Here is a 15,007-nt window from a genome sequence, read left to right as displayed (position 1 = left end):
ACATTCCCCTGCTGACAAGCAGAGTCCATGGATTCAATAGGTTATCTCCATACCCATACACGTCCATCCGCTCTATACAATTTGAAGTGAGACTCGTTCGACCAGGCACCATGGTTCCAGTCATCAACAGTCCAATGTCGATTTTAATGGTCCCAGGCGTGTCGTGCAGTCATCAAGGGTGCAAGAGTGGACCTCCGGCTCCGAAAGCCAATATCGATAGTGTTTCGGTGAGTGGTTCGCACGCTGGCATTTATTGATGGCCCAGCGTTGAAATTTGCAGCAATTTGTGGAAGGGTTGCACTTCAGCCACGCTCAACGATTCTCCTTCAAATGGCTCTGAGCACTATGGGACTTAACATCTGTGGTCATCAGTCCCCTAGACTTAGAACTACTTAAACCTAACTAACCTAAGGACATCACACACATCCATGCCCGAAGGAGGAATCGAACCTGCGATCGTAGCGGTCTCGCGGTTCGAGACTGTAGCGCCTAGAACCGCTCGGCCACCCCGGCCGGCTCGTAAATAGTGTATACAACCTGTCTTTCTTCCATCTTACTCGCATTTTCGTGAGGCTTTCAAACGCTTTTCCTAGATCGCCAGATCCAAAGGTGTCTTAATTTTTCCTGAGTCTTGTTTTCATTGTCAGTAGCAACGTCACAACTGTCTTTCTTGTGCTGTTATCTTTCATATAGACAGACTGATCGTTATGTAACAGATCTTAAATGGCTACATAACTATTACACCCAGCGTCTTCTGCAGCAAGATCAGCATTTTTTATTCTTGTTCTCCATTTACTGTTTACCCCTTCTGCCGCTCCTTCAGGCGCCAGGTTAACCATTCCTAGATACCTTAGCAGATGCGTCCGACTAACCTCTCCTTTGTTCTGGTAATGGTCTTTCACAGACTTCTTCCCACATATATCCTTTCTAGCACTTTTCCTTTTCTAACTTTGTCCACTTAAATTATACAGTTTTTCCGTAACAACACATTTTCAGCACCTCCTGCTTTTTTTTCGAATGTATAGAGCTCCATGTTTTGATATCTTGCGTTGCTGCGTTCCAGAGCCACATTTTCAGTAACCTGTAATAAGTACCATATTAGTATCTGAAACCTGTGTGCAGCTCTTTTATTGAGGAATGCTTTCTTCGGCCGTGCCAATTTACATCTGATATTTTCTTGTCTCTGAAAGTCTTACGTATCCTCACTTCCTATTTAGAATCTTTTTTTCCATTTCTGCTACTGTGTCGTTCCCCATTTAAGCAGCCCGTTATTCTCTTTTCTACTACGCTTTATGAATTCGTCTTTGTTTACCTTAAACCATTTTCCACACTATGTAGGTAGTCCAGTCAGTTCATTCCTTCCACCAGCCGTAAATATTTATAGACTGTGTCATTTGGCATGCTTCATGTTAACTTCCACTGACCTCCCTCGTCCTAATTTCGAGGACATCATCTGTTAAAGATTTAATTAAGGCAACAGGAAGTTATTTATTGGGAGGGTGCAGCTCACATTTTAGGTAAACATTGGCAGTTTAAATTATGACCAGACACTTACCATTAGTCCCCTAATCCCGATCACCTAAATCAAAACCGTCCATTGTAGGAGAATGGCCCATGATTTAGAGCAAGTCACATTTTGACAGGCAATCACGACACTTGAACATATCTTAGGCAGACCTATGATATCGCAGTCAGATGTATTCTATATCTTGATATGCACCTGTCGATCTGATTACGTCCTCTAGCGATAATTACAGGCTGAGCGTGCTTATAGCATTCCCTTTCTAGAAATATAGGGGGACTACCTACAGTACGGCAGCTGTCAGCTAATTGGTAGTGCTTTTCCAGTAACTCCTCACGAGGTCTCTACAGCTTCGGGGCCGAGTGGCAGTTCTGCGTAGAAGCTCCTGTTCAGGGACTTGTTTTGTACAGAAGGCATTAAGAACGCCGAGGGTGGGGTGACCTCTCACTCGCACAAAGGAGCTCTGTGCATTCCGCCGTCAGAACTCGTGCTACACAAAGCTGCTCAGTTTCTCTCCTAGCTTCAGACGCTACTAACAGCATGTTAATCAAAACTAACACTCACTCTGTGCTTTTCCGTTCGGAAAAACTTTCTAATCTGTAACCAATGCCTACGGAAGGAAAAGTACCGTATGCAACCAAAAGTATCCGGACACTCCTAAGTATTGCGGAATTGACCACTAGATATCACGAGAGGTTCCGCCAGTATACCAACCTAATCTTAAGGATTACTATGCTTCCCCAACCAGCCTCCCCCCCCCCCCCCTCCCGTTCACAATGATTTGTTTGTCGTTATATGTCACAGTCTCTTGAACTGCCCCCTCCCCCCACACCTTCGCTTTGAACCTTCAACCACTCGCCTATGGGTAGGTTCTTTGAAGTTTTTGGCCCTCTCCCATCAATCCACCACCCAAATTTCTCCCACATCTTCGCTCTTTTTGATTTTTCCTGCTTCAACATGTAATGAAAAGTGCGCTTATGTCCAAACTGTCATTTTATTTAGCGTCCTCCCCACCCCACCCCATCCTTCGACATACCCCCCCCCCCCACTGTACTTGATTCCAGACCCTCTTCTCTCTCTTAATTATACTGTTAACCATCTTAATTTTCTTAATTTTATAAGTCTTGGCTTAGCAATATACAGGGTGGTCCATTGATAGTGACCAGGCCAAATATCTCAAGAAATAAGCATCAAAGGAAAAAATTACAAAGAACGAAACTCTTCTAGCTTGAAGGGGAAACCAGATGGTGCTATGGTTGGCCCCCTAGATGGCGCTGCCATAGTTCAAACGGATATCAGCTGCGTTTTTTAAAATAGGCACCCCCATTTTTATCACGTATTTGTGTAGTACGTAAAGAAATATGAATGTTTTAGTTAGACCACTTTCTTCGCTTTGTGATAGATGGCGCTGTAATAGTCACAAACGTATAAGTACGAGGTATCACGTAACATTCCGGGAGTGCGGACGGTATTTGCTTCGTGATACATTACCCGTGTTAAAATGGATCGTTTACCAATTGCGGAAAAGGTCGATATCGTGTTTATATATGGTTATTGTGATCAAAGTGCCCAACGGCCGTGTGCTATGTATGCTGCTCGGTATCCTGGACGACATCATCCAAGTGTCTGGACCGTTCGCCGGATAGTTACGTTATTTAAGGAAACAGGAAGTGTTCACCCACACGTGAAGCATCAACCACGACCTGCAAAAAATGATGCCCAAGTAGGTGTTTTAGCTGCTGTCGCGGCTAATCCGCACATCAATGGCAGATAAACTGCGCGAGAATCGGGAATCTCAAAAACTTCGGTATTGAGAATGCTACATCAACAGCGATTGCACCCGTACCATATTTCTATGCACCAGGAAATGCTTGGCGACTACTTTGAACGTCGTGTAAAGTTCTGCCACTGGACACAGAGAAATTACGGGACGATGACCGATTTTCTTACACGCGTTCTATTTAGTGACGAAGCGTCATTCACCAACAGCGGTAACGTAAACCGGCATAATATGCACTATTGGGCAACGGAAATCCACGATGGCTGCGACAAGTGGAACATCAGTGACCTTGGCGGGTTAATGTATGGTGCGGAATTATGGGAGGAAGGATAATTGTCCCCCATTTTATCGATGGCAAAATAAAATGTTAAAACGAACCTACGTTCTGTATTTTAATTTAAAATAACCTACCTGTTACGATCTGTTCGTCTAAAATTGAGCCATGTGTTTGTGACTATTACAGCGCCACCTATCACAAAGCGAAAACAATGGTCCAACTAAAACATTCATTTTTCTTTACGTACTACACGAATATGTAATAAAAAATTGGGGTTCGTATTTTTAAAAAAATCAGCTGATATCCGTTTGAATTATGGCGACGCCATCTGGTTTCCCCCTTCAAGCTAGACAAGTTTTGTTCTTTGTTTTTTTTTTCGTTTGACGCTAATTTCGTGAGATATTTGGCCGGGTCACGATCAATGGACCACCCTATGAATTTCTGTCTCTCTCGCGTCCTTCTTCAGCAAGCATCCATTTACCCCTCCCATCGCCTGCCCTCCTCCCCCCTCCCCCGCGCTCTACCTCCTATTGTTTACTTTAATATTTTGTATTATTAATAGCACTTAGAGTATTCTTGTACACTAAAGCTCCAAGAAACTGGTATAGGCATGCGTATTCAAATACAGAGATATACAAACACGCAGAAGACGGCGCTGCGGTCGGCAGAGCCTATATAAGACAGTAAGTGTCTGGCGCAGTTGTTACATCGGTTACTGCTGCTGCAATGATAGGTTATCAAGATGTCAGTGAGTTAAAGTGGTGTTATAGTCGGCGCACGAGCAATGGGTCACAACATCGAGGTAGCTTTGAAGTGGGGATTTTTACGTACGACCATTTCACGAGTGAACCATGAATATCAGGAATCCGGTAAAGCATCAAATCTCCGACATCGCTGCGGCTGGGAAACATCTTGCTGGAACGGAACCGACGACGACTTAAGGGAATCATTCAACTTGACAGAAGTGCTACCCTTCTGCAAATTGCTGCAGATTTTAGTGCTGGGCCTCCATCCTGGGCCCGTCAACACCGACACTGGACTGTTGCCTGCTCGGACGAGTCTCGTTTCAAATTGTATCGAGCGGATGGACGCGTGCGGGTATGGAGACAAGCTCATGATTCCCTGGACACTGCATGTCAGTAGGTAACTGTTCAAGCTTGTGGAGGTTCTGTAATGGTGTGGGGCTTGTACAGTTGGTGTGCTATGGGACCCCTGATATGTATAGATACGACTCTGATTGGTGATAGATATGTAAGCATCCTGTCAGATCACCTGCATCCATTCATGTTGATTGTGCATTCCGAGGGACTTTAGCAGTTCCAGCAGGGCAGTGCAACAATCCACACGTCCAGAATTGCTACAAAGTGGCTCCAGGAATACACTTCTGAGTTTTAACACTTCCGCTGGCTACCAAACTCCCCATACACGAACGCTATTGACCATATCTTTGATGCCTTGCAACGTGGTGTTCAGAAGAGGTCTCCACCCCGTCGTACTTTCGCGGATTTGTGGACAGCCCTGCAGTATTCATGACGTCAATTCCCTCCAGCTCTACTTTAGACATCAGTCGAGCCTATGCCACGTGTGTTGCCGCATTCTGCGTGCTGCCAGGGGCCCTACACGATATTAGGCAGATGCACCATTTTCTTTGGCTCTTCAGTGTATGTGATGCACTGTCTTTGAATTTTATTTCATTTTGTTCCTTTTAGACTTTCGTTCCTCATCGATCTTAATGAAGGTTCACTTACTGTTGTTGACGATCTGATTTATACATGTTTACAATAAAGATGATTGTGTAGTATTCTAAAAGAGGACGGACATACTTAGTGTAGTCAGTCTCCTTAGTATATCTGTTAATTTTCTAGGTGTCCTGCCAATAAAACGCAGTCTTTGGTTAGTTTTCCCCACAACATTTTCTACGTGTTCCTTCCAATTTTACTTGTTGGTAATTGTGATACCTACGTATTTAGTTGAATTTACGCCTTACATTATACTGATTTATCGTGTAACTGAAGTTTAACGAACTTCTTTTAGCAATAATGTGGATGATGTCACACTTTTCGTTATTTAGGGTCACTGCCAATTTTCGCACCATTCAGATATATTTTTTAATCATTTTGCAATTTGTTTCGATCATCTGATGACTTTATTAGTCGATAAACGGCAGCGTCATCTGCAAACAACCTAAGACGGCTGCTCAGATTGTCTCCCAAATCGTTTATATAGATTAGAAACAGCAAAGGGCCTATAACACTACCTTGGGGAACGCCAGAAATCACTTCTGTTTTACTCGATAACTTTCCGTCCATTACTACGAACTGTGACCTCTCTGACAGGAAATCACAAATCCAGTCACATAACTGAGACCATATTCTATAAGCACGCAATTTCACTACAAGCCGCTTGTTTGGTTAAGTGTCAAAGCCTTCCGGAAATCCGGAAATACGGAATCGATCTGAAATCCCTTGTCAATAGCACTCAACACTTCATGTGAAAAAAGAGCTAGTTGTGTTTCTCAGGAACGATGTTTTCTAAATCCATGTTGACTGTGTGTCAATAGACCGTTTTCTTGTAGGTAATTCATAATGTTCGAATATAGTACATGTTCTAAGATCCTGCTGCATATCGATGTTAACGATATGGGCCTATAATTTAGTGGATTACTCCTACTACCTTTCTTGAATATTGGTGTGACCTGTGCAACTTTCCAGTCTTTGGGTACGGATCTTTCGTCGAGCGAACGGTTGTATATGATTGTTAAGTATGGCGCTAATGCATCAGCATACTCCGAAAGGAACCTAATTGGTTTACAGTCTGGACCAGAAGACTTGTTTTTATTAAGTGATTTAAGTTGCTTCACTACTCAGAGGGCGGCCGTGGTGGCCGAGCGGTTCTAGGCGCTACAGTGTGGAACCGCGCGACCGCTACGGTCACAGGTTCGAATCCTGCCTCGGGCATGGATGTGCGTGATGTCCTTAGGTTAGTTAGGTTTAAGTAGTTCTAAGTTCTAGGGGACTGATGACTTCAGATGTTAAGTCCCATAGTGTTCAGAGCCATTTGAACTACTCTGAGGATATTTACGTTTACGTTACTCATGTTGGCAGCTGTTCTCGATTCGAATTCTGGAATATTTACTTCGTCTTGAAACTTCCTGGCAGATTAAATCTGTGTGCCGGACCGAGACTCGAACTCGGGACCTTTGCCTTTCGCGGGCAAGTGCTCTACCAACTGAGCTACCCAAGCACGACTCACGCTCCGTCCTCACAGCTTTACTTCTGCCAGTACCTCGTCTCCTACCTTCCAAACTTTACAGAAGCTCTCCTGCGAACGTTGCAGAACTAGCGCTCCTGAAAGAAAGGATATTGCGGAGACATGCTTAGCCACAGCCTGGGGGATGTTTCCAGAATGAGATTTCCACTCTGCCGCGGAGTGTGCGCTTAAATGAAATTTCGTGGCAGATTAGAACTGTGGTAAAGCACTTGTCCGCGAAAGGCACAGGTCCCGAGTTCGAGTCTCGGTCCGGCACACGTGTTTTAATCTGCCAGGAAGTTTCATATCAGCGCACACTCCGCTGCAGAGTGGAAATCTCATTCTGGCTTTACGTCGTCGTCTTTTGTATAGTCATTTCGAAAGGCTGCCCACATCATGGTACGGAAAACACCCCCAAAACATCACAGAATCAATTCCCGCCTGAACCGTATCCTCCACATACCCCACACAACATACATGGATGCCTCAGTTTTCCGTTGATGCACTCGGCGACATGTTCCCACATTTGGAATGTTTTGTGCTGTTTGTGAACCTGCATACGTGGCGTGTGTCTCAGCCGTTTTTGCGTTTTGTTGCAGGTACCGCAGGAAGATACCGTGCAAGGCGGCGGGCGGGGACCACCGCGACGGCTACTGCGCGGCCTCAGCTGGCAGAGGCGGGGGTAGCGGGGGCGGCGCCGGCCCCACCGTGGAGTACGCCGACCTGACGGAGATCCTGCCACCCGCGCGCACCTCGGCGGCGCTGCAGCAGGTGCTGCTGGCCAGCAGCCCTCGCTCCAGAGCGCACATTCCCAGGAACCTGGTGCAGGTCCGTAACCACTCCACCTGTTAACAGTCCTTCATTCTGTGCTGTAGGCTAGTTGCCCGTGATGCTGAGTGTTTACAATTAAAGTGTAGCTACTCACGGAGGTCCAGTATGGGCTGTAAATACCGTTGGCAGCGAAACTTGGTAGATATGCTAATGCGCTAACGTCGAACCGATTTCCGCTGGACAAAAAGATAGTTCCAATTTTGGCGACCAGGTGCAATCTGGCGCTGCACAGCATCTGGTCGACGTCTGTTTGTCTCTCTTGCTTGCCCTTTTCTGCCCATGTCCCACTCCTAATGCGTTACATCTGGAAAAAATTTCTTTACATCTTTGTTGCATTCACAACGCCAGATGTTCACCTGTAGGCCAGAATTGGAACTAATTATTTTCCAACGTACATTGGTTCGACATTGACGCATTAGAATATTTGCCAAGTTTCGCTGCCATATGATAATTACAGCCCACCCTGAAGCTCTGTAAATAGCTGCACTTCCATTATAACTACCCGGTACCTGCGAGCAGTTGCTTACCTACTGGTTCTCCGTGTTTAAGAAACCACTACCCGAACTGCCAGCCTCTTACTGCCATTTGACTCTCCTGGATAATTACCTGTTTTAGTAATAATGATACAACTAAACATGCGGAACAAAATGTTAGGTACTACAAGGCGACTTCGCTAATACGTGTACTATTCCCTCCACCCCTTATAATCGTCTCTGTTTGGCGAGAAAGGAAACGCACATATCATCAGGTATGATGTATTTGCGGGGCATCTATAGCTGTTGCTAAAAATTTTCATGATTAATAAATCTGCTCCAGCTGTACTAGACAGATCCTTCATTTGCATAAAATCGTACCCACAGCCCGGGTTTCAAGATGTAAATACGATCTTCAGGAGCTTGATTGCGAAAAAGCTGTACTAGTACTCGTCGACTCAGAGTACTTTTCACGCCTCACCCGCACGGGATTCTCGCAAGCTATTTGTCAAATTTGCTGTATATTTTACATGACTGTTACGACTTTCTCTCAGAAATTGCGTCGTGAAATTAAGGGCTGTCTTTGGTATTAACAAACCTTCTTTGGTCAGGAACGTCCCTCCCGCCACCGCAGGTCTTCTTATAAGTCCTCTTTGCTCCATCCGTCCTTTTTATGCCCGGGTAGCAGATTTCCTAAACTTCAACTGATTACCTCCATCACGTTCACCAACCATGATCTTAAATTTCTCGCTGTCTTAATTTCTGCTACTTCTCATTACTTTCGTCGATTTACTCTATCTGTATTCTGTAACCTCAGACTATTCATTCCATTCATCAGATGCTGTAATTCTTCTTCACTTTCATTGAGGACAGCCGTCTCATCAGTGACACTAATCATTGATATCCTTTCACCTTGAATTTTAATTCCATTCTTGAACCTTTTTTATTTTCGTCATTGCTTCTTCGATGTATAGATTGAACAGTCGGGGAGAGAGACTACATTCCTGTCTTACACCCATTTTAATCTGAGCACTTCTTTCTTAGTCCTCCATTTTTATTGTTCCCTCTTGGCTCTTACTCAATTTGTATATTACTCGTCTTTCCCTACAGCTTAACCCTATTCTTCTCAGAATTTCGAACATTTTGCACCATTCTACATTGACGAACGCTTTTTTTAGGTCGACAAACCCTACGAACGTTTTATGATTCTTCTTTAGTCTTGCTTCCATTATCAACCGCAACGTCAGAATTTCCTCTATCGTGCCTTTACCTTTCCTAAAGTCAATCTGATCGTCATCTAACACATCCTCAGTTTTCTTTTCCATTGTTCTGTATATGATTCTTGTCAGCAACTTGCTTGCATGAGATATTAGGCAGATCGTGCGATAATTCTAGCACTTGTCATCTCGTGCAGGCTTCGGAATTGTGTGGATGATGTTTCTCCGAAAGTCATATGGGATTTCGCCAGTCTCATACATTCTATACATCGACGTGAATATTCGTTTTACTGCCACTTCCTCCCAATGATATTAGAAATACTGATGGAATGTTACCTACCTCTACTGCCTTATACGATTTTAAGTCTTCCAAAGCACTTATAAGTTCTAATCCTGGAACCTCTGTCTCTTCTATGTCGACTGCTGTTTCTTCTTCCATGACGCCAACAGACAAGTCTCTCCTCTCATAAAGTCCTTCCATGTACTCTTTCCACTCATCCCCTCTTCTGCATTTAACAGTAGTTTTTAAATGTTACCACCCTTGCTTTATTTTCACCGAAAGTTGTATTGTTTTTTCTGTATGCTGAATTAGTCGTTTCGACAATCTTTCTTTTTCCTTCACATTTTTCAAGCAGGGATTTCGCTGTAGCTTTGCTGCAATTCACTTTTTATTTAATTCCTAGCTGATTTGTATTTCAGTTAACTGACGCTCAGTATTAAGTCAATAAGATGTACTGCAAATATATTATTTAAATTTGTCTAAACCAGTGACTAAAACTCATTTGCGTCATTGTCCTCGATAAAAGTTCCTGATTAGCCCTATCAGAGACCTCATCAGAATCCAAAAAAATATTAACGCCAATTTGGTTTTGCACAGGCAAGTGAAACGCCTTATATTTCGGTATTCACAGAGAATGTTAATATCGACGATTCATTGATCTCTCTCTTGGTGAGATCAAAGTATTTTAGGAAGGAGTGCTTTGAGTCAGGTGTTTATAACTCTGGTCATGATCTTGAAATCCGTGTTGAGGGGGTAATAGGGCGAAAATCTTATGGAACTTTCCTTTGTGGTAGTTTAAGCACTAGGATTAACAAGCCTTGTATGAAAAGCGGTGTGAAGTGTCATTTGTCAACAAATTTTATACAGGATGTAAAGCGTGTAGGAGTAGACATTTTTATATGTAGTATCTTAATATGTACACACATCAGTGCGTTGTTTTTTTTTTTTTCGTCGAAAGTCTTCCCCACAAGAACGTCATTAACTTTACGAACTGATGTTTTCTGCGTGTTCGTACCGCATCAGCAAGTGGACCACGAGTGTCACAGTGGGCTAACAATCTTGTGTCCGTGTGTCCACACATAAGCACCTGACCTGCTGCCCAGGGGAAAATAAATGTCTTGATCTTGCCACATGTACTTGGAGATACTAACCAACCCGAAAACATACAACTTGTAATAGCTTTAATTATTTGCCTGCAAATGAATTAAATAAGGGTGTAATGTCTCCTAATTCACCAACAGAAGTATCTCCGCTTAGTACCCGTTACTCCTTTTATAGTTTGGTCAGCTTTTCCCTGACAACATCCCAGGAGTTAGTGTCAAATAGGTTGGCATTTCGTCTAACCCCTTAGCATTTTTTCGGCAGGCACCTATAATGATTGATTTAACTTCGGAGTTCGTTATATGTGCCAAGGATTCTGCGTTGCCATCGTGACCCACTGTTGCAATAGTGTTGGACAAAAGATTGTCTATTTCCACCGTTAGATCACCAAGTCCATTGTTTATCTAATAGCAGATTAAGATTAATCCTTTAAATTATTAGACTTTCCTCCACAGTAGCTTCACAAGCATGGATGTGACTGGTGAGAAACGCCTCTAACCCGTCAGAGCGCGGCTCTAATTTTGGTGGGGCTTCTGAGGAGGAAGTGGCTCTCATAGAGTTCTCCTAAAAGCTGCCGTTTGTTTCCATGGAACACGGTGTCAGTAATCTGGTTTATTAAAAATAACTTGTTCTCTGAGATCTATAACTGTGTACTCGTGTACCCATCACGGTCCCTGATATACCAGAACACCCAAAAATCAACAACATTGGCTCTTATCGACGTTAACTGAGACTGAAGGCATCGTGTGAAAGAACGTGTCACAATACGGAATACATAAATGGCAGTCAACAACGACGTCATTAGATCACAAGCTGGAGGCAGGACAAGCAAAGGAATGAAATAGGGCATGCTCTTCAATAGAAAAATTTTTGCATTCACTTTGACTTACTGAGTTCATAAGTTCTTTGACCAGGTACCTAGGCAAAGCGCGGAAGTTTTCATGGGGATGGGGAAGGACATATGGTGGGGACTGGGCGGGAAAGAGGGCGAAAAGTGGGAGCGGTTGGCTGATTTGGGGGAGGGGACCAGTCACCGAGGTCATCAGTCCCATTGGATTAGGAAAGGACGGGGCCGTGGCCCCTCAAAGGAACCGTCCTGGTATTTGCCTGAAGAGATTTAGGGAACTCAGGGAAAACCTGAATCAGGATGGCCGGACGCTAGTTCGAACAGTCGCCGTCCCGAATTCCAAGTCCAGTGTGCTAACCACTGCACCACCTCGCTCGGTAGGAGGAGCGGAGCGAGAGGCAGTAAGTGATACACTGCTTCATGCTTACTTGAGTTTATAAAATGCATTTTAAAAATACTGTAAGATAACAGCAGCTACTACTTTTTAAAAGAAACGAGCTTTTATTTTAAAGTGTTCAGGAACTTGTGAATCCTGACCTTGTGTCAGGTGGAGATACGATTAAATTCTTGACAACTGACTGTTATTCTAGTTAATGAAGAAACACCGTCTGGAAGACTATTTCTTTGATTAACTACTATCGGTTTCGATCTGCTCTGCAGATCATCGTCATGTCTAGTACCGCAAGGCGCAGTTTGTCAACACTAGTACGAACGCCATAAAACTAAGAAAATGGCATAGGCTTCCGCGACCAGAGTCAGTTGACATAAAAGTTCTCCGAATACGTTAGCGGTGTACTGAGCCACAAGAAGACCATTGTAACTGTGGCCGAAACGTTGGTTTCTCCTGTATAATTTTTTAAATTATGGCACGGTACCATACTCAACAGAATTTTTGTATCAGACTACATAAAACAATCTACATAATTGTAATATTTTTATTGCGTTCTACTGCGACATTTATCTTCAAATGGCTCTGAGCACTATGGGACTTAACATCTGAGGTCATCACTCCCCTAGAACTTAGAACTACTTAAACCTAAGTAACCTAAGGACATCACACACATCCATGCCCGAGGCAGGATTCGAACCTGCGATCGTAGCGGTCGCGCGGTTCCAGACTGTAGCGCCTCTAACCGCTCGGTCACTCGGCTGGCCATTTGTCTTAACATTAATTGCAGGTCCTGTTCAGGTTTCGAAACTCTACGGACCTGTTAAAACAAATAAAGGAAGTGCTAAGTTTTATCTTACACAACTAATCTGAAACATAGATTGATAAGTATAAATAATACCAATTGTAGTTATGGAGCATCCTGTCAGTTCTATGTACTGTGCGCAACTTTCGTAAGTCTCTAATGCACATATGTCAGTCAGAAATTATAAAGGAGTGTGGACAAGCATGTTAAGAGTTGTTGGCCTCTATATGTTGTACATGAAGATGATAACGTCATTGTCTTAGAAAATTTCTGCGTTTGTGTGTGACTCATATATCAAATAAACCTGTAACCTCTAAATCCTATGTTACAAATTTCGATTTCGTTGTAGCACAATTTGAATCTATTACCTTACTTGGGTCAAACTGTGCAAATTACTCCTGCTCTTCTTCTTTACGTTTATTTTGTACTTAAACTACTGTACTACAGCATGTTCTTCTGTGTGAAGGTTGGACTGTAAAATATAGCTTTTGTTCTGTATGTTTTGTAACGCACTTTCAAACAAGTCCCAAGATTACTACACAGTGTGATGAGGGTAGTCAGTTATAGTCTGACGAACCCTACGTTAGCTGGAATCAAATTGCAAGTTAACGAATATTGTACAATTTCCACAGTGTGTGTTTTCATAGATTGAGTTTCTTTTACATAAGTATTCGCTGTAAATTTGTTCGTTCCTTACACCAATCATGTGTGTTACTGTGTTTCATCGAGAACACCTGCACACTGGTGCAAATGCATGTTAACATGAATTGTGTATCTTCCTTCTGAATAAAAGGTTTCCGTTGACCCTTGGTACTGTTAACAGTGCTGTCAAATACCGTGCAGCAGCTCACATTGCTTTAAATAGTGTATAAAAAGAAATTTTGTGATGATATTCACCATAGTCTGGCGACGACACAATTTGTACTTCATATTAAACAAAATGTGTCTGATAAACTGTGTAGGTACTTAAGCTTACGCAAATCAACTAATACCGAACATCGGAGAGCAAAGGAGTAACCCAAATACGCTCCCAACGTGTAATCAAAGGTTGAAACAAACTACCTCTCCCCGCCCCCCCGCCCCTCTATCAATCTATCTCTCTCTCTCTCTCTCTCTCTCTCTCTCTCTCTCTCTCTCTCTCTCTCCCCCTCTCTCATGAAAACTGTGTTCTACTAGCTGATGCAAATGATGATCACTATTTTCATCACTGTTTAATACAACATGACTTCGGGAGGCATGACCAACGTTAAATAAATGTGCTACCCTTCCGAACCAGAGCAATGTCGCCTGAGAACAATAGCAATTCAACTAAAACCTTCTTGATAAGGTGAATAATTTTCATCTTCTTCACCAACTTAAGATTTCAACCCCCACTGGGATCTTTGTAATATATGTTTGAGATGAGTGAACGACATCAAAGCTGATATAAAATCATTTCTACCCATTTCACGATAAAGACCTGAGTCTTCTACGAGCTGCCAAAAGTTCGTTTATATCATTCTTGATGAAACATGCCCCTTACAAACAGATATCTTGTCCCGTAGAGATCTTGGAACATGAGACAACTTGACCCTTTCCTTCTGGTCCTTAGAGTATGCAAAGTAAATCACAACTTGTGCTTATACTTCAGAAGCGTTACGGATAAGTTTCGGATAGCATCTCGCTCTCAAACAGCCAGAAGTGTCGATTGGATTCGTACTAAATGCGGAGTGCGGGACTCTTTCTGGCATACCAGAGGTGTGTCAGTATCACGCCCACTGTTGGTTCATAGTTACACAAACATTAGGTCTACCAGAGTATGTCACATAAAATAAGTGAATGTTTTAACATGTTCTATTTACGCCGCAGCCTTACAAAACAAAGATTTTGACACATTTCTATTTGTCGTAGATTAAATACTTTGTTTATGACGGCACTTAAAACTTTGTGCACATCTGTCACGAGAAACTGTTGGTCTCTTTCGATGCTAATCCTACCAAATTTCTCAATCTATACTTGCATTTAACAGCAGTATTGGGCGCATATCGCTGCCGTTAAACTAATCTCAATGTGTTTACCAACGCAGATGCAAGCGATGCCGCAACCACGCCCGCATCGACGCCCCCACGATCAGAGAGCAGCACTGTGTCCGGACTACCAGCAGCCCTCCGATCTCTACAACCCCGTCTACAACGAGATCTCCAACAGTGAGTAGCACTGCTGACCTCCCTATGAGTAGTGTGCTGTGTACACCATCT

At 43.2% G+C, this 15,007-nt stretch overlaps 1 protein-coding gene across 1 annotated transcript in view; it reads left to right on the top strand.

Moving 5' to 3' along the window:
* The window catches only part of LOC126260378 (uncharacterized), a 173,963-nt gene that overhangs the window by 147,431 nt on the left and 11,525 nt on the right, over window positions 1–15,007 (top strand). Inside the window, exons 4-5 of the mRNA XM_049957705.1 lie at window positions 7,428–7,656; window positions 14,836–14,956. Of these exons, the coding sequence (XP_049813662.1) occupies window positions 7,428–7,656; window positions 14,836–14,956 (350 nt within the window). The remainder of the gene's footprint in view (window positions 1–7,427; window positions 7,657–14,835; window positions 14,957–15,007) is intronic.

Source organism: Schistocerca nitens, chromosome 5 (assembly GCF_023898315.1).
Source record: "Schistocerca nitens isolate TAMUIC-IGC-003100 chromosome 5, iqSchNite1.1, whole genome shotgun sequence".
NCBI lineage: Eukaryota > Metazoa > Arthropoda > Insecta > Orthoptera > Acrididae > Schistocerca > Schistocerca nitens.
Note: the sequence above shows the minus strand (reverse complement) of the source record. Positions and strands in the feature narration are given on the sequence as shown.